The sequence below is a fragment of the Pyrus communis genome, chromosome 16 (genome assembly GCF_963583255.1).
Source record: "Pyrus communis chromosome 16, drPyrComm1.1, whole genome shotgun sequence".
Lineage (NCBI taxonomy): Eukaryota > Viridiplantae > Streptophyta > Magnoliopsida > Rosales > Rosaceae > Pyrus > Pyrus communis.
Genome location: NC_084818.1, coordinates 11,270,539 through 11,294,280, shown reverse-complemented (window position 1 = coordinate 11,294,280; position 23,742 = coordinate 11,270,539). Strand labels below are relative to the sequence as shown.

Genomic DNA, 23,742 nt, shown 5'->3' with positions numbered 1-23,742 from the left:
TACGCTTTTACATAACTTTTGGTGTAGCTAGATGTAAAAGTGTTGAACTATTTGAATTACAAGTATCTTGTGTCAACTCAACTGAAGTAATTCAGTTCATGTTCAAAATATCCTCAATTTACGGTTAATTTATTCAATGCATGAGTTTACGCTGTCCATTTTTGTTAAAACTGTAATTTTCACTCGTTCAACATTAATAAGGAAGAAAGACAAATAAACAACACCAGAACATTTTTTTTCATTGCTATACTGCTACTTTGTACATTTACCATGACAGTTTTGAAATCCCAAAAAAAATTAGGACATATGCATAAAAAAAATACACAAAAGTTTCAACTATACTTTTATTTTATGCGTAGAAATGCTTTTAGTCGATCACCAGCTAAAGCTGATTGACTCGAAATGCAGATTTTCTGCCAAACCTGATGAACAAATAGTTGCAACTTCATGCCTCAATGTCTTTGGACCACTCGCAAGAACTCCAATACTTGATCCGTTGCACTCAAATATCAACTCTGCAAAACCAAAATTAAAATAAAGCAAACGTGGGTTAGGCTAGTTGGCCTGGATAGTGTGCCACTTCATACATCCAAATTCGAGCCCCCTTGAGGTCTGGTTTTCTTTTTGAGTATATAAGTGTGACAGTAAAATGACTTACTCTTCAGGTCTGGTCTTTCACCATAGTGCACATTTGTTGCTTGTGCAAGAGACTGTTGGGGAAGGCTTTCCAACTCTCTACCAGCATTGTAAAACAGTGACTGTGGTGTCCCCATTCGTGATGGCCCTTCCATGTTCTGAATCTGCTTATTTTCCGTAGCATTCTTTTTCTTGTTCCATAAAACTACTCCACTAGCTGTTGAGGCTATAGCAACACATATAACCAACATGTTAAGCACAGCTCTTATAGAATAGGGAAATATCTTGTTCGAATTGTGATCAATGGGGTAAATGTAGTATCGTGTAATAATCCCAATCAAGATGAGGAACATGATGAAGGAAGATGTGATGATGAAGGCTAGCCAGAGCCAGTTATTTGTTCCCAAAATTGGTGAGACAGGTGCATCTGTTGCATTTGGTTTGAACCATATGGATTGAACGGGCTTCGAGCCATCTGTTTTTGGTTCTGTCTCTCTTGTCACATAGGCCTGGATTTGGAGGTTCAGGTTGGACATGTCGATTGAGGTGCTGAACATTGGAAGAATGAGGTCTAGCATGGTGAGGTCCAATGAGTTTTTGAATGCACAAATTAGGATCACGTTCGAAACTTTGCATTTGAATGATGTGCTCAGCAGGAGGAGCTCTCGGATTATGGATATGAATGGGGTAATGCCGCTGCCTCCACTCACCATCACAAGGGTGTCATGCCTACAGAATAGATCTCATTCATTAACTTTGTACTCGTTAATATTTGTAAAAGACTGAAATTTAGAAAGTAGAATTAGGGAATTATTTGTTTCGTTGTGTTACAAACCTTAAAAACTGAGTTGAAGCAGGTCCATAAGGCCCTTCTACGGCGACCCCAATCTGATCGGTTGGAAAAGGGGATGAAACCATTTGACAAAGCTTCTTTGTCCAACTTCCTTCACTTTTGACAACGGTGCTGATCGTTTCTGGTTCCAAACTACTGTTGGAAGTAATAGTGAAAGGATGCCACTGCATCTTGGAAATACTAGGTACATTTATGAACATGATGCTTGTTGGATTATATTTCAGCCCTAACCATATAAAAGAACATGGGGAAAACGAGACTAAGTATTCATAAGAAATCAGATTTCTTCATTGTAAGCATATCTGTCTATTAATCTGGACTACAAAGTCAAATAAAAATCTTCGTTCTCTGGCAATATAACATGTTAGACTTTTTGTTTACATTTTTGCATAAGTACTTCAAAAGTGTTACCTGGGGTCTTGGCCAAGTTGAGCTCTATGGTTTCGCCTGGTAAAACACGTGCAGAGACTAATCGCACTCTTGTTTGGGATTGTAAGAATCTCAAGAAACGATCGACCAGGAAAAGGTAGAAACCGGGGAGCATAATGCAAGTATAGGTAATGCCAACGTGAAGGATAAAGAAGATCATGAAGAGGATGTAAAGATAATGAGTGTAGAAGAAGAGCTCAAACATTTGACGCCTAATGCGAGGGATGGTAGTTGCCCACATGATCAGTCCAGGGAGCAAAGACAGCTCCCCAGCTAGGTTTGATACACCGATTTTATCCCATCTTATCATCTGCATTAAAACAAAACAGATCACAACACCTTAGTGATGGTCAAGAACATGTATGCAATGTAGAAAAGAGAAGTACTGCAAAAGGAGAAAACATAGGTCCATAGTACATTAATCATTTCTCTTTCTCTTTCTCTTTTACTTTATTTTATTTACAACTTTTTATGAGCAAAATCATTTACCAAAGCTCTTGGGCGCATGGACAAAGTCAAACCACCATTCTTTAATCTTATAAACCAGTTTGGTATCACTTTCGCGTCCAAGCATTTTGGTCAACCTTCATTCTCATTTGAATACTAGGATAATATATTTGTAATGAGTTCAATGTTTAGTTGAAAATTTTATTTTTCTTAATTTTATTTATTTATTTATTTTTTTTTTTTGGTGATAGGATAATTTTGTTGTTGATAAATTATCTCGTCATAAAAATACGTTTGCCAAGATCCGTCCAAGAAAAAAGGAATTGGCTACAGTATTTATAAAAACTATTGGGTACTAATTGAAAGTCAATCTTTTAAAAATGCATCGAAATTATTTACATGAGACAATTTAAAAGGCTTAATCACATTACTATCCTCTTAAACGAGTCTCACTTGACTACTTCAAACTCAATTATGTTTCATTTTGCCATTTACCATCAAAATCTGTTAATAAATCAGTCTGTTTACTTGGTATAGATCAATACTATCTTGACCATTTCAAATCAAAATTAATAATCCAAATAAGAAACAAATAAACTCTAGCAAAAAAGGTTACGTGGCACAAATCTCACTTGGAATCAAAATTTTCAATTTCAATGTTCTCTTATATTTTCTCAAAAAGAAAAAGAAAAAGAAAACAACTAAGTGAATATAGACTATATAGTGTGAACAAATTACCTGGGAAATTTGATTAGTAGCAGCCCAGTAGATGATGTAACAAAGGCCATGAGCTGTGAAGAGTATCATGCCTATGTGTCCAAGCCATATATGGTACTTGATGCTACATTCAGCAGTGAGTCCAAACAGTGCCAGAACCGAAGAGCCACGTGCCACGGGAAAGAAGAGAAAGGCGAGGCATATGTTCCCCACAAGCCCTAGCATCAATGCTGCACTCTCCAATTTAGGTTTCCATCTGGCAACATTATCACACAAAAAATAAGTTAATCCTTATTAAATGTACTATTTTATTTAATTAATGTCAAGTTTTACCACAATTCCGGATGAGAAGCAGCTTCTGCACACTTTTTTCTCTCTCTCGGTATGTTTGTGTTTATTTTTAGCCTTTGACTAGAAAAAATAAATATTAAAAATGCACCAATGAATAAAAATAAATAGGAGTATGTAAAAAGAGAAAAATTTGTGCTTTAATCCGTTCATTCTAGTTTAGATCTTGGCACTCTAATTTTTTTTTTTTAACAATCGTTATTATGTATATTAAAGGGAATGGGTGAGCTTAGCCTTAGTGTAGATTATGACTCCAAATTGTTCTTTATAATTTTCAAGGGCTTTGGATTGGGGGAGGGGTGCATAATTCATAGCTGTAGGAGTGCGACAGAAGCTAGGGCATTAGTAGATTGGTCTTACATTTGTTCATCGGGGTGCCTTGCTGCTGAGATTTTAGCAAAACTGCTCTGCAAATACATTGAGAATGACCAAATCAGGAGTGCAACGAAAATGGCGAAGAAGGCCAGCTCTATCCCAGAAACAATTCCTAAGGGGCCTTTTACCAAAATAGGCTGTTTCCATACTGCAAATCGCTTCTTCTTTCTGTCATTGCTTCTGCTAATAATCGAAATCAAACAACAAGAAAAATGTTATGCCAATTTTCTATCGTCAATAAATCATGGTTTATGTTGTGAGACTATGAATATGAATTACACATTTTGACAAAAATCAATAATCTAATCTTCAATTCACAGTCTAACAATATAAGCATCAACTGATTAAAAAAAAAAACATTTTCCCTACTGATTCACTTATGTCACGCACCTTTCCATTTTACGATCATTCAACTGGTTTCCCAGGTGAAGATAGACACAACCCAACACCGCAATGAACAAAATGGGAAATGTGTACACCAGAAGATTTGCACCTGCTTATATAAATACAGAACAAATAATTAGTATATAATATCGTTTGTAATAAAAAAAAATACATAACATAATCAGAAAACATTTAACTAAATCATTCAAAAGAATTTAATCAAGATTAATCAATTATTTGAACCTGCTGATCCCAAAAAGGTACTTGAGTTAGCCTTTCGTCTGATTTGAGGTCGCCAAGTCTGCTTAAAAGTGTTGGTAGGCATCATGAACCAAATAAAAAGAGTGCCCAAAAACACTACAAATACTGCAAACAGCCTTATTGCTCCCCTCACAATACGAATTCCGTCATGGGAAGGAGATGGTGAACTTTTCACAATATGCACTGCATCCATCTCTCTGCAATTCTCTCACTGATTTTTTTTTTTTTGTTGGTTATATTCTCTCTGTGACTTTAATTGAGAATATTGTTTACGGAATGTAATTGCAGGAGGGAATAAATTATATTTATGTAGTAAATAATAAAGGAGTATAGAATCTATGCCTTGGATTCGTTGGCACTGTGGCACTTGTCAAGTTGGAGGGGCTGATGACAAAAGCTGATTTTCAAGTCAACCACACACATGCAAAGATCAAGCAACATTTTTTATGATGATTCATTGCATAATAAAGAAAAATTTCCGGAAAAATGTATGTGACGGGATATTGACATTATTAATTTACGTGTTATAGTATGAATGAGCGTTAATTTAAATTTTAGATTATAGTATTAATAAGCAAACGTGTATTATAACATTACTAAGGTAGAAAGTTTGTGGCCACGTGACTAGTTGCAATATTCGTAGGCAAGCTTGTGGCTTTTGTGTGTGTGTTGCTTGCATGCCAAATATATGGCAACTATATTTTCCTCGTGGATTAAACATTCCTAAACTGTTGACTGTGTCTTGTTACAAATAAAATCTGGGCTGATCAATGCGGTTATGAAATTTCTTCCTTATACACCTTAATTTCCATGTTATTAGAAATTTTACTTTTTACTTTTTCTATGTCAAGAAAATCAGATCATGAATAGTATCAAAAGTTAAATATATCTCCTATTTTAAGGAGTTTTATCAAAAGAAAATCGAGAGTATAACTCTTACCGTAAATGTGGGAAGTACCATAATACTGAAGCTATAAACCTAGTCAACCTATGTACGTTTACTCGAACTCATACCATAAACGGGAAAGCAAGTACCTTACCACTAAAGCTATAAACCCAATCGACCTACGTATGTTTAATCCTCTCACCATAACTAAGTGGGCTGCCACGCGAGTCTCACCGTCTGAAATGTTGTCGGAGACGTGCCCCACACTCACGTGTTGTCTTCGTGCTTCACGTTAATTTTTCTAGAACGTGGCTAACAACCTGACGTCACATCAATCCAAACGCTCCAGCCTTGGATTTCCACTTGACCTCTTGGTTGGGCTCCCCTTAGCCTAATTGCCCGAGGTTGGTTGGAGGGGTTGGAATTAATTTGGAGCCAATACACAAGGCTATTGCCCACAATGAAAGTGCTCAAGCCACACAATGGATAATATAATTTGGTATTGAATTCACCATCTACAAGATTCAAGTCTAAGGCTTCTAATTTACAAGTGAAAAGGAATATCACTAGACCGTAGAATTATTTTTCTCATATTTATTAAAGACCAAATTTTTTACTCTAAACCCTAATTTATCTTCTTTTTTTTTCAATTTCGCCGTAAAAATTATTAGCAGGTTATTTATTTTTCTTGAACAAATGATATTATCTAAACTAATGGGGTAAGAAAATAGGCTAAACCTCACAATGGGCTAGCAATAATATAATTCAAATTCACTTTTGGTGAGAATCGAACCTAAGACCACTTACTTGCAAATGATATGTAATACCACCACTCCGTAGTACTAAATGACTATTTTTAGGATTATTAGTTTAACAAAATTATCCAGTACACACAACACTGAGACATGCATATTAACATGCTAAAGTAAATAGAAATACCTTATCAACAATTATAACAAAATTACCCAGTGCATACAAACCAAAATAAGAGCAGATAAAACTGCAAAAAGCTGTTGCAGTGAGAACTGAAAGTATGCCAAGCCACCCAACTGAGCAATCGCTGGGCCTCCAGTGTGAAACTACAGGAAATGTGGCTAGAAATTGATACAACTTAGACCGTTGCATTATCAGGAAATATTCTCTTGCCAAACTGCATAACATGTTTTGCTGCTAGATCGTGAACCAGAACCATTGATTTGGTTACATACGCAAACGTGAATTGTTTACATTTCATAATGTTTCATACAACCTATTACCTATAGAATACACAATACAACATTCATATTCAAACTCAAACTTATCAGCTGGTGTTTATTGATCCTATACTGCTGTTCTATTTAACCGAAAGCTGTGTGTTTCCATGCTTGAGATTAACTTCTGAAACACTTGTGGGCAGTTTCGACCATCCCACAAATTCCTTCCCGCTCATCCTCCTACGCATGACCAATGAAATACTCAGCAGCAAACAGGCGGCAGCAACCAAAGGAAACGCCGCACCAACATTTCCTTTCGGCCAGTTCCTCAGAACCCACCCGGCACAGTGCTTGCCGTCAAGACTCCCCATGGAGTTATTCAACCTCATGATCTCAATCCCATTCAAAATCCCATCAATTGCATAAGGCATACTCATATTCGAAGGTCCTGCACTTACGGACAAAACACCCGATTCCTCTCCATCAACCACAAAATCCGCATAGAATGGAGAAGCCAACATATAATTCGTTGCCATAGACAAATCCAAATTCTCATATGCCAATTTCCCATTCACATAAACATTGAAATACAGCAATCCAATCGAAATGCTAGCAATGTCACAAAAATGCAACCGAACAAGATACTTATATCCTCCAACAGCAGGAAAAACCCATGTCATATTGACATTCGGAATCGAAGCATTCGAACTATGAATCAGCCGGGCAGTATTATACACATTATCAGGACCAACTTCCCTGCTAGCCCCTCCATCCTGATAATTAATCCGACCACCAAAATACACCCTTTCCGACCCGGAATCCGATTCCAAATACTCATCATCAGTAACCCAAGTCCTCCACAGAGAATCATTAAACGGCGTCACTTTCGAACCTCCCACGTTAACCCTATACACAACCTGAAGCACTTGCTTAATTAACCCGTTAAAATTCTCAGATTTGTCATCACTCACAAACTTTGCTGTATCAGCAACAAGATCCTTAGGCGCAGAAATCACCTCAATCGCATTCACAAACGCAAAGTTCGATTTTTTAGCAGGAACAAATTCAATTACAAGCTTTTTGGTATCGACCCAGATCAAAAACTCCATAACCATGGGGATTTTTGCAGCTCTAAAGTCGGTCAAAGCCACAAACCCATTGACCAAAACATGAAATTGAGCATCATTCCAATCCAATTTCAAAGAATTAAAGGTCTGGAAATGGAGGCGTACCATGTGGGTCCCCGCGTCGCGGATCTGGAACTCGTACTTGGACGGCCGCCTGAAAGCCCTGGCGGTGCTGTAGATTTGGGGCGAATTGGGAACTGGGTTTTCATTTCTGAGCGAGATGGAGCGAGTTGAGGAGGACAGGGAGGAGTCGGGCTTGGACGAGTCGGGAACGAAGCGGCGGTTGTCGACGGTGGATTCCGCGGTGGAGCCGCAGTCGACGAGGTAGCTGTCTATGGGGGAGAAGGAGGAGCGAGACAGGGCGGAAATGGTAGAGAGAGAAAGTAGGGAGAGAGAGAAGAGGAGCTTTCTGTACGGAAACTCCATGAGAGGGGAAGTCTGCAGAATTCAGGAATGGTGGAAGAGGAAGAACGAGACCTGAGTTTCGGGTGTGTGTGTTTTGAGGGGTGGGAAAGTCCGAGTCGTTGGCGGGACCCACGCGCTCGGGGCTGATTAGCTGGAGGTTTTGGGTGGACTTGTCCACGTCGGATTAATAAGTGGTGCGGCACAACTGTGTTATGCGTGTATGTGACCAATTTTGTCGACATCATTGATCAACCCTTCCTGGAATTTATAGGTTGTGAATTTAGATGGTCGACTAACCTTGTTTCTTATAGCCAAATTATATGTGCAACTTTCTCAAACAATAGAGAGAAAATATTTTAATTTTAAAATGGAATTCTACTATAAAACGATGTAGTCGTCAAAATATTCAGAGTCTTTTGGACCACGCATATAACCAAAACAAAGATTTGGCTCATGTTGTCACTTTAGATATCGATTTGGAGTTGTAAGGCATGGAAGAAAGTTGAATTAATTGCGTCAAGTTTGATTTTAGACAGTATGAAACCATGGGTTAACGCACACAACTAAAACAAAGAATTGGCTCATGTTGTCACTTTTGATATTGATTTGGAGTTGCAAGGGGTGAAAGAAAGTTGAATTAATTGTGTCAGGTTTGGATTTAGACAGTACGAAAATACAGATAGCCGGTATGGTGCTATGACTCTCTTTGGAAATCGGGAGACTGTGACGGGGTCACTGTTTTGTCCATTTAGGTTGGTTAATTACTACAAACTGATTAGAAGTTTGCTAATTTTGGATTTTACTTCTTTAGAGAATGCGGTTAAACTCCATGAGCATCATACTCTATGGAATTATAATTTGAGAGTTTTTGTGGCAACGAATTTGATTGTGGAAATGAATCTAAATGTGGAAATGATTCTTTTGATCGTGAAGTTATCGCTCACTTTGTCTTCGAGTATGTAAGGATTTTAGATAACAAAATGGTTTTCCTCCTAGAACAAGAAAAATTATCTATCCGAAATGAACACAATTATAATTTCCAGCCCCATACATAACCACAACTTACAAATTTATAATTAACAACAACAAAAAAAGCCCAAAATTGACATTTTATCCATCTTGACAACTCACCTGCAACTCTCTTAAGGTCCTCATTTTGAGAACCTGTTAGGACTAAATGCATATTAGTCATAAGATTATATTGTCAAATATTTTAAGCCTTTAAATCTAAACTAATATAATTTTATAACTAAAGTGCATCTAATCCTCACAGGTCCTCAAAATAAAGACCTTAAGAGAGCAAATATGTAGTTGCAACATGCATGAATGATAATTTAATATGAAGGTATAGTTGAATGTAAATTCAACCTTTATTTATTTATTTTTATTTTATACTAAACTACATTTTCTAATCAGCATAAATATTCGAATACAAGGGCATGTATGATAACTAAATTTTCATTTTTTTTTTGTATAGAAAAAATGAACAAAATTGTGACTGGGGAAGGCTCTTAAAAATCATATAAACTTTACCTCAGTTCAACCACTTCATCTTCATTGCATGCTCCTACCTCAATGGCCATGGTGCCTTTCTTCTTTTTACTTGGCAAGATTCTGCAACAGTTTCTCCTTGGAGACTGTTCAAATTACAAGAACATACATTCTTTAGTAATGGGTGCCAACTAACTGAATGAAATAAATTAGATGTGAAGAAAAAAATTAACCTCACATCAATCAACGCCTCACGCGTTTTGTGCTGAAAAACTAACACTAATACTTTCTTTAGATTGATTACCTTGTCCCATATATGCGGATCATATGCTTTGTAGACTTGTACTCTGTCAATGCGAGAAGGATTTGCCATCTTCCAGTTGCATTGAGGATTTGGCGCTTGATCACGAACATATTCAGTTGCTGTATGATTTGTATTTTTGTTGTACACAGCATTCGTCAGGTAATACACAAATGGTTTTTGACAAGGGTGTCTACTGACGGGACGAGTGTTGAATTCGTAGCCAATGAAGTCAGCTTTCTTGTACCAATTGATGAACGTTCTGGCTGGCTGTTCTATTTCACGAGGAGAGAAAATGCCCCGAAATATTTGAACCGCATAGCCCCATGAAACAGATACAGTCCAGGATCGCATCTTGTCGTAGCAAATGGATTGTTGAACGAGTCCGCCCGGGTCGATCTTCATGGGAACGTTAAGCCTTTGTAGGGCTTGGACTCGTTCCATGTTGGGGAATATGGGATCAACGACATCTAGGTGGTGAAGTGACACAAGGGGCGCGACCGGATGAGCTGCAAGGAGTCCGAACACGCTCCCATATACATCAAACTAATACAATTCCACAAATGAAAACAAAAGTATAAATGATCAAGTAAAAGACTGGTCTAAAATTGTTCAAATGTACACACATATAATTTGAAACTTGAAATGATCAATAATTCACTATTTTATTAGGAATATCGAGTGTCACCCACCATTGACAATGACTTTGCACTATGGTCATGTCGCTCATGATAAACTTTATAAGCCCATGTAGGTTTACTATCAATTTCACTGATATTGTCTTAACTTAATCACTTATTACTAGGTGTTGGGTTTTATTACAAAAAATCTCGATTATTAGGGATAGAAACTCTCGTATATTAACTATATATTATTTTGTCACGTGAAATTCTATTTTTCAACGGATCGTGCAACTCACGTTGGAAATTTGTGTACACTTAATTGAAATAAGATTATGGTTCAGAAGGATTTCCAAAGGATTAGGTAAAAGGAGTCCATGTTGTTTAGTGAATCATATAAAGACACCACAAAAGGCATATGCAACATAAGTCAACAGTCAATTATATATATTATTGGCCGGTGGTAGACGAAGTACTAGGTCACCCAACACCTTCAACAAATTCCAATCATAGTCTGTTCCGTTCCGTTAGAAAGGAAAAATAAACAATACGTAGTAAATTAACTAAAGTGAATGTCGAACTCTTGATCTAGCCTAATCCAACACTTTACATACTTCTTAGTTTTTTGACATAAATAAGTTGAAACAAACTCTTGGAGGAGTGGAAGTAACGTTAAGAATGTGTAATCCGAAAAGAAACTAACCATTAATTGATGATAAGCCTTATGAACTAACAAAAGGGTTTAAAACAGAAACGTTTTGATTCAACCATAAATTTGGTTTGTATTTTTTCACAAACAAAAAAGATTAGCAATTTTGACATTTGTAATTATTATACCAGTCCAAATCATCAAGAAAACATGCCATATATTTTCCTTCACTACTCTCTATTTTCTCGGTAACCAAACAAAAAACAAGAAAAGAAAAGATAGTGACATTAGACTAACCTGGTGAAACCCTTGTTCTTTGGTGAGAGGAACACCAAGCTCAGCCATACAAGCCTGAAGCCTATCATCCGAGCCGTACAATCCAGTATACCGAGCAATGCACTTGTCTTGCGTTTTCTCTAGGGCTCTGGCTAGAGGGTAACTTATAGCAATCCCACCTCCTCCATAAGCCATATTATGTGAAAAATAAATGTTCTGCAAGTGGCTCTCCGATGAGCTTCCGATGTAATAAAATTGGTTATGGTCATATTTCTGCAAAACCCTAACCAGATTTTCAGGAACAAAAACTGTGTCATCATCCCCCATCACAAACCACCTAACATTCTCCATGCCTTGCCTGAAATTCTCCGTAACAATACGTGACAAGCGTATGGCCGACCGGTGGCCTTTCCGGTGAGTGTATGCAAACTTGGAAGTGTCACTAGATATCTTTATTGGCGGCAAAAGGTGTTCATCCTCCGGTTCAAATTTTACCGGCTGATCCATCCAAACATTGCCTCTCATTTGGTCCGGCCTCCACCATAGCTTCACGTATTTTTTTCTATTTCCCCACAGATTGGCTGAAGCTGCAATGCCAAAAACTATGTGGGATAAGTTAGTTTTGGGCTCTTGGGGTTCCAGGGGTGCCGGTGCCGGTGGGGATATCGGCTGAGATGGGGTGGCGGGAGCCTCGGATTGGAGATGGGACGTGACAGAATATTGTTCCCTACAAAGATTAGAAGGTAAGACAGATTTTAGAGAGTAAGAGATATAGGTAAAGGAGATCACAAGCAAGAAACATATTGTGATCTTGGTGGAGGTCCATGGGTAGAGACTTTCAGCTGGATCTTTCGGATTGATTCTCATGGCGGAGAGAGGCTCAAACGTTTGGGTTTTGGTTCACAATTTCTAAGAAAGGAAAGAAGAAAAGAGAAGAGAAGAAGTCACATATTTTGATCGATTTTTCTAACTTGGTAGAATTTTAAAGAGAAACAAAAAGCAAGAGTTGGACGGTCACAGTCAACTAGCTAGTAGATAATTGAGCCATGTGGTTGGTCTATCTGGAAAAGAAATCTAAAGACTGCTAAAACACAACTGACTTTTGTTCATAATCACCGGCGGATTTCCATACATCTACACTTTTGGTTTACTTGAAAAAGGTTTTGGACTTTATTATGCCATGGATTTTATTTGGTCAAATAGGCCTCGCACTTCCACACTTTATGTCTGTCTAAATATTTATTTTATATAGGGGTGGAATTGTTTGCCAAATTACCATACCAACTGAATTACCAACCGTATCATACCAAAGTTGTGCCAAAAAATTTGTACCATTGGTACTGATACAGTATTTGTACTGCACCATGCATTTTCAATACGGTAATAGTATTCAAAATCATTACTAGTGGTATACTGTACCGTACCACTACTATTAATATTATATCATTTATTTGTTCATATATATATATTTATGTATTATTATCATTATATATGCACTTTATATTTTATTCCTAGTCATTTATCCAATCATCTCACCTTCTAACCCTTACTTTCCCAATTTAAAAACTTAAGCATTCTTGTGTTGCGACTCTTCATCTTTTCACTTATGTTGCCATCGGCTTCAGGCCATCTCCAACTGACGGCTGGCTAGAGGGCTCGTTTTAGCCCTCTGGTCCTCCAAGATATTAATATTTTAATGAACAGTACATGGTCATATTTGCCTCCATCTCCAACCGAGGGCCATAGGGCTCGTTTTAGCCCTGTCACAAAAAAAGGGTCTCCAACCGAGGGACAAAGGGCCATAGGGCTCGTTTTTTAAATTCTATTATTTGTTATTTAAAAACTACAATATAATGTTGTATAATGACTCAGGAAGTTATAGGAAAAAAATAGAATTTAAAAAAATATATGAAACAAATTTTGTAAAATAGAAGTTATAGGAAAAAAATAGAATTAAAAAAAAATGTGAAACAAATTTTGTAAAATAGAAGTTATAGAAAAAAAAATAGAATTAAAAAAATATATGAAACAAATTTTGTGAAATAGAAGTTATAGGAAAAAATGGAATTTAAAAAAAATATGAAACAAATTTTGTAAAATAGAAGTTATAGGAAAAAATAAAATTTAAAAAAAAATATGAAACAAATTTTGTGAAATAGAAGTTATAGGATAAAATGGAATTTACAAAAAAAAAAAAAAGGAAACAAATTGGCTATTTATATTAACACCCCACAACTTGTTGAATAAACCCCACATACTTAATACACCCCACATTTGCTTTTTCACATAAAAATTATCTTAATACACCCCACATATTTTCCCATAATACCCCCACACCCCACATTCTCAATATACATCTTATATTCTATGCATACACCCCACATTTCTCAAATCTTATACCACTCATTTTTAATTTTCAGGGATTAAATTTAACAATTTGAACGTTTAGTTTGCCGAAAGATTTCAAACCGAATGATTTCAAAATGATGATTTGAAATCATCTTAGTATAGTTTGAAATCATCTTATTCTAAAAAGCCTGAAAAAAAAAAAAAAAAAAAAAGAAAGACTCTCATTAGTGCTAACAAATAATGCTTATATATATATCACAAGTCTTTAGACTTAGTCTTGAACAAAACAAATAAAGAGCCTCTCTCTGCTAATGATCCAGGAGCAGAAGTTAATTCATAAATCAAAACTGAATCGGTCTCAGATTTCTTTATGTACAGGCCGTGTCTCTCCTCATTTTCCACTGATCATCTCCCAGTGACAAGAAAAGAAGAAGAAAAAAGAAAGAAAAACTCCTTAGAGACGGGCACCTATTATGCTGTAAACCATCAATCATGTAAGGTTGAAACGACCTACGTTCATCATACAAGTGTCAGCCTGGGAATGGTTTAACATTAAGAGCAATTCCATTCCTAAAGATTTTACGCCAGCACCCAGCTCATTTATCTACTCAAATGAACAGTAATAGACTCCAATGTACAGTAATAGGCTAAAACATTTTCACCCCTAAAAATCCGCTGGCACCCAGCCCATCTAATATTATATTATTTTATTCATATCAATTAATATTTTACCATTTAATTTATTTGTTCTTTTTTCTTCCTTTCTCTCGAAAGGTCTACCATTTTTGTTTCCTTCCCACTGCTTCCATTCCTTCTCCGGTCCTTTCTCCCCTTATTTCTCCGACCAACCGTCTCTCTCTCCACTCTTTTTTTTCTCCCCTTTTTCTCCATGTTTTCTTCTTCAAATGAGGAAGCAGATTATGCACCTAATTTCATTTGGATCAAAAGACCAGCAGGTCTTTCTTCTTGTTCCTCAAATCAGAGAGAGTTATCTCTGCGCGGTCCCTGCGCGGAGCAACCAGAGCCCCAGGATTGGCGGAGTGGAAATCGGGAAGAGGAATGAGGGATTTGAGATGGGGTGTAGATGAAGAAGGCGTACGGGTGTATCAGATGGGGTTCCAAGGATCGGGAGGCGTCAGAGGCGCGACGGAGAGTGATGGAGGTGGAGATTGCGGTGAGGGTGTAGGTGGAGATTGTAGAAATAAAAAAATAAAAAAAAGGCCCACGACGTCACGCTAGCGTCAGCATGGCGTCATATAGGCTGGCTCATGCCTCTGTCGATTTTGGGCTGGCATGGAGACCAGCTTGGACTAGGTGTCGGTCAAATTGCTGGGCTGGAGTGGTTTCACTGGGTGTCAGGCTGGTTTTTTAGTTAGGTGCTGGTCTTTCCCACCCCCGATGGAACTGCTCTAAGATAGCGGCTTGATCTATCCAGTTAGACTTTTTTCTTTCTACAATATCTTAGAGAGTTTCATGTAAACTTGGTAGGTAATTGTACACACGTCACGTGCGCAATGGCATGCCATCATCACCAAAATTCCCCTGCAAATTAACGATTTGGATAAGATTCCCCAGATATCAACTGACATAAAGAGCATTCTAAGGTCACACTCGAAGGTGTTCTTGGGGAGAAATTTTTCCAAGTGCCGGGAACACCATGACACATGGTGTTCCCTCACCCATTAGGATTTGACATCTTGGATATCCTTTAATTTTATATTTCAATAAATAAATAAAACTAAATCTTAATGGGTGAGGGAACACCATGTGTCATGGTGTTCCCGGCACTTGGAAAAATTTCTCGTTCTTGGGAAATGAGGCCCCTTACTGTTTCCTGCCTCAATTAGAAAGTTCATTTGCAGAATTAACTCTTGGATGTAACCTCAAATATATGGTATAAGCCTTGTTCCTCCAATATTCTTATTACTCTGATTGCTTCAGCATCTGCTTCAATGTCTGTTTTGCGATTATAGAGCAAAGGAGAGCTACACTCTACCGAAGAAGAAATTATTGCGGTCGGCTCAGATAATTAAGGAGCACGGTGCTAAGCTGGGCGGCACCTACCAAGATATGACCACTCAATTATCTCAAAAATTATATTTTGGAACTTTTCATTTCGATACATTTCTTTCTAGATATATTTGTCTGCCACCATACAGAGGAGTTTTTCCAGAAAATATGTCGCTAAATCTCACACCTCACACTAGTTTCTCGTAGTTTTTGTTGAGTTGAGAAGAGAGCTGAAACTGGGATCCATTGTCAAGTTTCCCCTAAAAGGTCGTAAAATTCAGACTTCCTTTGAGGATGTCCTCCGGATTCTCTTTAGAATTCTAGAAACTTTCGTATCATATCCGTTCATCGTATATTGTACGGTCATATTTTATTAGGTACTATGTTTAATATTAAATAAAAAATTTAAAATAATTTCTGATCGCACAATATACAATAAATAAATAAAATGTAAGGATCATGGATCCAAATCCCTTTTTCTGTACACTCTTGTGTTCCTAATATTTAGATCATTTAATAAGGATCTTTTGCATAAGATATCAGCAAAAATCCGCTGAAAGTTAATGATTAAACGTGCATAGAAAGGAGAGAAAGTGTTGGAATTATTTCCTAAAAGAAAAGAAAGGGAGAATAAAAAGTGGGTATAGAGGGGAAATTAACCCCATTTGAATTAGAATAATACCATAAGAACACGGGGGAATAAAAAGTGGGTATAGAGGGGCAATTAACCCCATTTGAATTAGAATATACCATAAGAACACGATTTTGTATGAAAAGAAACACATGTCATAAAAAAAATAAAAAAATAAAAAATAAAAAAGGTTCTAGCCATTTAATAATACGGTCTAGTAGTATTTTTTTTTTAATTTTGTATGTGAGAGATTTTATGTTTGATTCTCATCAAAGATGAATTTGAACCATACTATTATGGTTCGTCCATTGTGAAGTTTAGCCCACTTTCCTATGTCTTTAATGTCAATAGTATCACTTGTTAAAAACCAAGAGGTGCTTTTGAGAGTAGGATTTTCTTCCATTCTATTCTTATTCTCTTCCCTCTCCTCTTCTCATACTTTACTTTTTGTCTTATTGTTTTTATAAAAAAAATCAATATAAAATGTTAACATGACTTAACTGTCCGTTCAAATAAGAAGAAATGAAATGAAAGAGAAATTAGAAGGGGAGATAATTGTTCTCGGTTGTTTTGCATCCAACTTCTAGCAAGTCCAGGAGACAGTCAACTTCACCTCTCAATCTGTGCACGCACATGCTAAAGATTTTGTGGTTTTTATACCAGATCACAAAGAGTTTATATGATTTATATTATTCTTGAATAATAATAAGTGGTGTTTGATAATTATTTTGTTTTTAGTTTTATTTTTTTGAAATCTTGTTTTGTAACTATTTTCAAATTTTCAGTTTATAAAAAGGTGAAAAGTGAAAACTACCTTATTGTGTTTCCAAAATTTGACCTTGAGTTTTTAATTTTTTTTTTCTTTTCAATTTTCATTGTTTTTGAAAATTGAAAATGAAAAGTAGTTTGTCATATCCCAACCCGAGCTCCACCGCATCCCGGACTCGACTCCGCCATAGCACGATATTGTCCGCTTTGGGTCCCGACCACGCCCTCATGGTTTTGTTTCTGGGAGCTCATATGAGAACTTCCCAGTGGGTCACCCATCATTGGATTGCTCTCGCGCGAACTCTGAAGTCAGTGAGCTCCCAAAAGGTCTCGTGTTATAAAAGGTGGACATGTACATATAAAGCATAGATGATCTACTTCCCTAGGCGATGTGGGATCTAATATAGTTACCATACAAGTTTTCAATTTAAAAAAAAAAATATTCAAAACCAAAATGAAAAATTAAAGATGAAATGATTATCAAACAGCCCATAAGAAAATCACATTTTTTATTACATTGGTGTACCATTTAATATGATAATTAATGTGTACATTCCACATTAATAATAAATATATTTATTCATCACTTGACACATTATATAGTCCACCAATATGCTTCAAATATGTGGCCTCTCTACCATTATGTTTTGTTGTCTAACTAATTTTGGATAGAGCGTTTTATAAATTTCTAAAGAAAAAAAGAATTTTTTCACTACAACCAAACTAAGCAGCAAATAAAATACGTTTTAAGTTTTTTTTTTTGTCCGTGAGTTCTCTTAATGCAAAATGTTTACATTACATGGTGACTTGGCTTTACTAATTTACATATAACATGAGAGTAACAGAGGGGGATAAAACTCAAGGAAGTAGTTGCTCTTCTTTTAAAGTAATAACTAAACAAGACTGCGATTTTTAATTTTAAAACATTCATAACAAAAATTGAAAACTAAAAACGAAATAATTAACAAAACTGACACGAAATAGCTACCAAACAATTTAACACGCGTTGTGGCAAGGACACCATGCGTGATCATGTGGCCAACAGTATAGAATCTCATCTAATCCAATATACGGTATATTATATAATGATAACCTGGTACAAAACTACATATTAGTTCCCTGATTACAAATTCCATCCCACAGAAAGAATACAATTATGGAAAAAGATGATAGAAGTGTTGTGATGCTGCCATGGTCTGCCTTGGCCACATGATGCCTTTTTTCCAACTTTCAATAGCTTACTAGCTTTAGCAAAAGCAAAAGTTCATGTCTCCTTCATGTCCACACCAAAAAACATCCAAAGACTCCCCAAAATCTTACCAGATTTACAATCCTGTGCAATTTTTCCCGATTCCATTTCCACCGTTGGATCCCGGCTTATTGCTGGAAGGAGCTGAGGCCACGGTGAACCTCCCCTTTGAAAAAAACTGACAACTTGAAGATTGCATACGACCTCCTGCAAAAACCCATCAACCAGTTCATTGCGGATCGATTGCCTGATTGGATCATAACCGACTTAGCTGCTCATTGGGTCGTAGAGAATGGCAAAGAGTACGATGTTCCACTCGTCTATTTTTCTGTTTTCTCTGCTGCTACAAGGGCCTTTGTTAGTTCAGCTCAAAACTGTTGGTATTTTACAGTTTACTAACTCAATACCAAAATATGTGGGTGATAAGTTTACAAATTCTATCACACCTCTTGCACTTTGCACTCTCAAATAAAATTGGACAAAGAAAGAAATAGAGAAAGGAGGGAAGCAACAAGCTTTGGCAAAACACTTGGACTTTGATATATGAAAAAGGTTTACAAACTATTGGAATAAGAAAGTTTACAAGCTTCTTCACAATTGGAAGTGGGATTTGGATGAGATGATTTACAATGCTTGAGAACTTGGGTATTTATAGCAAACCAAATGATTAAACTAAGATTATTTATTACCACACAAAACACATTAATTGCACCTAATAATTTTTATTCAACCATACCTAACATTGCCTAACTTTCCATGCCTAACTTTGACATTGATTTTCAACAATGGCAACTTGTTTTGATTTGAATTTCCAACACACCTCCTCAAATCAAAACGCCTTCATTCCTAGCATTTCACGCAGTAGCCGGAATGTTTCAATTGGCAATGGCTTTGTGAAGATGTCTGCCACTTGTTCCTTGGTGTGACAGTAGACAAGTTCAATTGTCTTTTGCTTCACATGGTCCCTTAGAAAATGGAACCTGGTATCAATGTGCTTGCTCCTTCCATGTTGAACAGGATTCTTTGCAAGTTTGATTGCAGACACGTTATCTACGTGAATCACAGTCGATTCCACTTGTGGATGACACACTGACTTCAACAGATTTCTTAACCAAATTGCCTCACACACGGTTGAGGCTACAGCAACATACTCGGCTTCACATGATGACAAAGCAACAATTGATTGCTTCTTTGAAGTCCATGAGAAAGCTGTTGATCCTAGAAAAAACACATAGCCAGTTGTGCTTTTCCTTTCATCTTGGTCACCTCCCCAATCACTATCTGAATAACCAAATAATTTTGCATCTTCACCAAAATTATAAAATAGACCATAGTTTAGAGTACCTCTTATGTACCTCAAAATTCTCTTGGCGGCCAGCCAATGAGACTCCCTTGGTGTTTCCATGTATCGACTCACGAGTCCAACACCATAAACTATATCAGGTCTTGTGATTGTAAGGTACCTTAGGCTTCCAACGAGGCTTTTGTACACTGTTGAGTTTACAAACTCACCCTCTCCTCCTTTGGACAGCTTCAATCCAGTTGCGACTGGGGTATTGACAGTGTTGCACTTGTCCATATTGAACTTCTTCAATATGTCTCTCATGTATCTTTGTTGAGAGATGTAGATACCATCACTTTCTTGCTTCACTTCTATGCCAAGAAAGTATGACATTAATCCATTGTCAGTCATCTCAAATTCACTGAACATGGATTGCTTGAACTCATGGAACATTGCCTCATTGTTTCCTGTAAACAATAAATCATCTACATAGAGACAAATAATTAAGAACTCCCCTTTTTCACCATTCTTCATGTAAACTAAATGCTCGTATGGACATTTCTGAAATCCATTTTGGTGAAGGTAGTTGTCGATCCTTGAGTTCCAAGCTCGTGGTGCTTGCTTGAGACCGTACAAAGCCTTCTTCAAACGATACACCTTATCTTCTTCTCCTTGTACTTGGAAGCCTTCCGGTTGTTCCACGTACACTTCTTCCTCAAGTACTCCATTAAGGAAGGCTGACTTGACATCTAGTTGATAAATTTTCCATTTATGATGTGCGGCAAGAGAGATTAGCAATCTTACCGTGTCAAGTCTCGCAACTGGAGCATAGACTTCATCATAGTCCACTCCATACTTCTGTTTGTAGCCCTTTGCTACAAGCCTTGATTTGTATCGATCCACACTCCCATCTGCAGTGCGTTTGATCTTGTAAACCCACTTGACACCAATAGCCTTCTGATTTGGTGGGAGCTTTGTCAGCTCCCAAGTGTCATTCTTCTCGATGGCATGGATCTCTTCTTCCATGGCTTTCTTCCAACAATCTTCTTCCACAGCTTCATTGAATGAGAAAGGCTCGTGGTCTGCATACAAGCAGAAAAGGTTGGTTTCTTCTTCTTCTTCTTGTCCATAAATCTCTGTGAGACTCATTAACCTCACTGGAGTTGAGGAGCTGCTTTCCTCACTAGATGTAGGACCACTCCTTGCAATTCTGTGCACTGGAGTTGTTGTGATTGTTTGAGCAGGCTGTTGCTCAATCGGTGGTACAACTTCTGGTTCTTCAAAATCAGTGGAGACGATCTTCTCTTTACTGACTTCTTTGTTGTTCCACGTCCATGTCTCTTCCTCACTGAAGATGACATCTCTACTAACCACTAGTTTGCCAGTTAGTGGATTGTAGAGCTTGTATGCCTTGGACTCTTCACTATAGCCCACAAACACACACTTCTCACCTCTATCATCAAGTTTCCTCCTCTTGGCTTCTGGAACTTGAGCATATGCAACACACCCAAAAATTCTTAGGTGTGTAACATTCGGCTTGTATCCACTCCAAGCCTCTTGTGGTGTCATCCTCTTGACACTCTTTGTTGGACATCGATTCAACAAATAAATCGAACAAGCTACAGCTTCTGCCCATAACTCTTTTGGCAAATTCTTCTCCTTAAGCATGGACCTTGTCATGTCAAGGATGGTTCGATTCTTTCTTTCGGCCATCCCATTTTGCTGTGGGGTATAGGCAGCAGTAAGTTGATGCCTAATTCCTTGCTCCTTGCAGTATGCTTGGAAAGCATTGGAGGTGTACTCTCCACCTCTATCTGATCTCACAGCCACAAGCTTGTGGTTACTTTCTGCCTCTGTGAGTGCCTTGAACTCCTTGAAAATTTTTAGGGCAGCTGACTTCTCCTTGAGAAAATAGACCCAAGTCTTTCTACTGAAATCATCAATGAAGGTAATAAAATACCTATTACCTCCATAAGACATGGGATCCTATGGACCACATATATCTGTGTGCACCAACTGCAGTGGTGCCTTTGCTCTCCATGTATCACCAACAGGGAACGATAGTTGTGCTTGCTTGCCAAGCACACAACCTTCACATACTTGGCGTGTGGCTTCAATCTGGGGTAGACCACGAACCATTCCTCCACTTGACAGCAACTTTAGGCCATTGAAATTAAGATGGCCAAATCGAAGATGCCATTTCCATGACTCATCTTCCATTACACCGATGTTGCAGCTTCCAATCTTTGTGTTCAAATTCAACGGAAACATCCGGTTCTTTGACATTCGAACACGTGCAATAAGCTTTCTCCTTGCATTCCTGAGAGTGAGAAGCATGTTCTCCATATGTATAATGTACCCTTTCTGGAGCAGTTGACCAATGCTCAGAATGTTGCTCTTCATACCTGGTATGTAGTAGGTATCGGAGATGTATTCTTCTCTTCCATCCTTCTGGATGATCTTGATCTTCCCTTTGCCTTCAACTGGCAACTTTGAGGAGTCACCAAGACTTACAGATCCATAGGCCCCTTTTTTGAGTTCGGCAAAAAACTCCTTCTTTCCACACATGTGATTGCTTGCACCAGAGTCCAAATACCAAACATCTTGTTGGCTACTGGAATCATGGTGTGCTAGTAAGACTGTAAGTTCTTCATCAGTATTTCCACTTGATTCTGCCATGTTGACATGCTCACCATTTTTATGTGAACATTCATTGGCATAATGTCCATATTGCTTACAGTTGTGACACTGGATATGCGTCTTTCCTCGAGTAGATCTCCACTCCTGAGACTGACCTTGATTTTGTGCATAGCCTCGACCTCTTCCTCGGGCTCGTCCTCGGCTACGGTTGGATGAGCTCCCACGACGTGAGTTCCACTGCCCACGACCTTTATTTGGTTTGTCAATATTCAACTTTGACTCCAAAGCTTGCTCTAGCGTTGTGGGGCTTGCATTCTTCTGAATGCGTTGCTCGTGAACTAGGAGGGATCCTAGTAGCTCTTCTGCGCTCATCACCTCCAAATCCTTGGATTCCTCAATGGCAGTCACCACATGCTCAAACTTAGATGTGAGTGACCGGAGTATCTTCTCCACAACTCGTACTTCATCGAGTCTCTCGCCATTTCTCCTCATCTGATTTACTATCACAATGAGCCTTGAGTGATAGTCGGAGATGCTCTCCCCTTCATTCATATGAGCAGTTTCAAAATCTGCTCGAAGTGATTGTAACCTCACTTTCTTGACTCGATCTACTCCTTTGTAGATTGTACTGAGTGTATCCCATACTTGCTTGCTCGTTGTTGCTTCTGCAACCTTCTCGAACGTTGAATCTTCCAAACCCTGGTATAGAAGATACAGCGCCTTTTGGTCCTTCTTTCGTAAGTCCTTGAGAGTGTTCCTTTGATCCGCAGTATATACGGCTTCTTGCTCGGCAGTGGGTACAACATACCCACTACTGACAACTTCCCATAGCTCATGTGATCCAAACAATGCTTTGAATTGGATGCACCATCTTTCATAATTTTCTTTCTTCAATGTGGGAACTTGGAGTTGCACTAAGTTGGACGCCATAACTGCTGCACCTGCCAGAATGGTATTCTGGCTCTGATACCAATTGTTGGTATTTTACAGTTTACTAACTCAATACCAAAATATGTGGGTGATAAGTTTACAAACTCTATCACACCTCTTGCACTTTGCACTCTCAAATAAAATTGGACAAAGAAAGAAATAGAGAAAGGAGGGAAGCAACAAGCTTTGGCAAAACACTTGGACTTTGATATATGAAAAAGGTTTACAAACTATTGGAATAAGAAAGCTTACAAGCTTCTTCACAATTGGAAGTGGGATTTGGATGAGATGATTTACAATGCTTGAGAACTTGGGTATTTATAGCAAACCAAATGATTAAACTAAGATTATTTATTACCACACAAAACACATTAATTGCACCTAATAATTTTTATTCAACCATACCTAACATTGCCTAACTTTCCATGCCTAACTTTGACATTGATTTTCAACAATGGCAACTTGTTTTGATTTGAATTTCCAAC

General features: G+C 37.7%; 3 protein-coding genes and 1 pseudogene across 4 annotated transcripts; 1 reads left to right on the top strand and 3 right to left on the bottom strand.

Annotated features, from left to right (window-relative positions):
* Positions 1-375: 375 nt before the first annotated feature.
* LOC137719426 (ferric reduction oxidase 2-like) lies at positions 376-4,643 on the bottom strand. Of its 2 annotated transcripts, none has more exons than XM_068458463.1 (8): positions 4,433-4,643; positions 4,196-4,298; positions 3,791-3,988; positions 3,104-3,338; positions 1,901-2,228; positions 1,472-1,715; positions 659-1,365; positions 376-515 (listed from the first exon to the last, which is right to left on the bottom strand). In XM_068458463.1, exons 1-8 carry the CDS (start codon positions 4,641-4,643, stop codon positions 376-378), a joined length of 2,166 nt encoding a protein of 721 aa, XP_068314564.1. The 2 variants fall into 2 exon arrangements, with proteins under 2 accessions (XP_068314564.1, XP_068314565.1); XM_068458464.1 differs by having other exon boundaries at positions 3,791-3,985.
* A 1,898-nt stretch (positions 4,644-6,541) lies between these two features.
* LOC137720434 (probable receptor-like protein kinase At5g24010) lies at positions 6,542-8,138 on the bottom strand. Its single transcript, XM_068459501.1, has one exon. It carries the CDS (start codon positions 8,080-8,082, stop codon positions 6,670-6,672), a length of 1,413 nt encoding a protein of 470 aa, XP_068315602.1. The 5' UTR covers positions 8,083-8,138; the 3' UTR covers positions 6,542-6,669.
* A 1,378-nt stretch (positions 8,139-9,516) lies between these two features.
* On the bottom strand, positions 9,517-12,306 carry LOC137720435 (uncharacterized). Its single transcript, XM_068459502.1, has 3 exons — positions 11,420-12,306; positions 9,857-10,399; positions 9,517-9,698 (listed from the first exon to the last, which is right to left on the bottom strand). Exons 1-3 carry the CDS (start codon positions 12,263-12,265, stop codon positions 9,591-9,593), a joined length of 1,497 nt encoding a protein of 498 aa, XP_068315603.1. The 5' UTR covers positions 12,266-12,306; the 3' UTR covers positions 9,517-9,590.
* A 6,006-nt stretch (positions 12,307-18,312) lies between these two features.
* LOC137719798 (UDP-glycosyltransferase 91C1-like) overlaps positions 18,313-23,742 on the top strand; it is a 6,099-nt pseudogene continuing 669 nt past the window's right edge.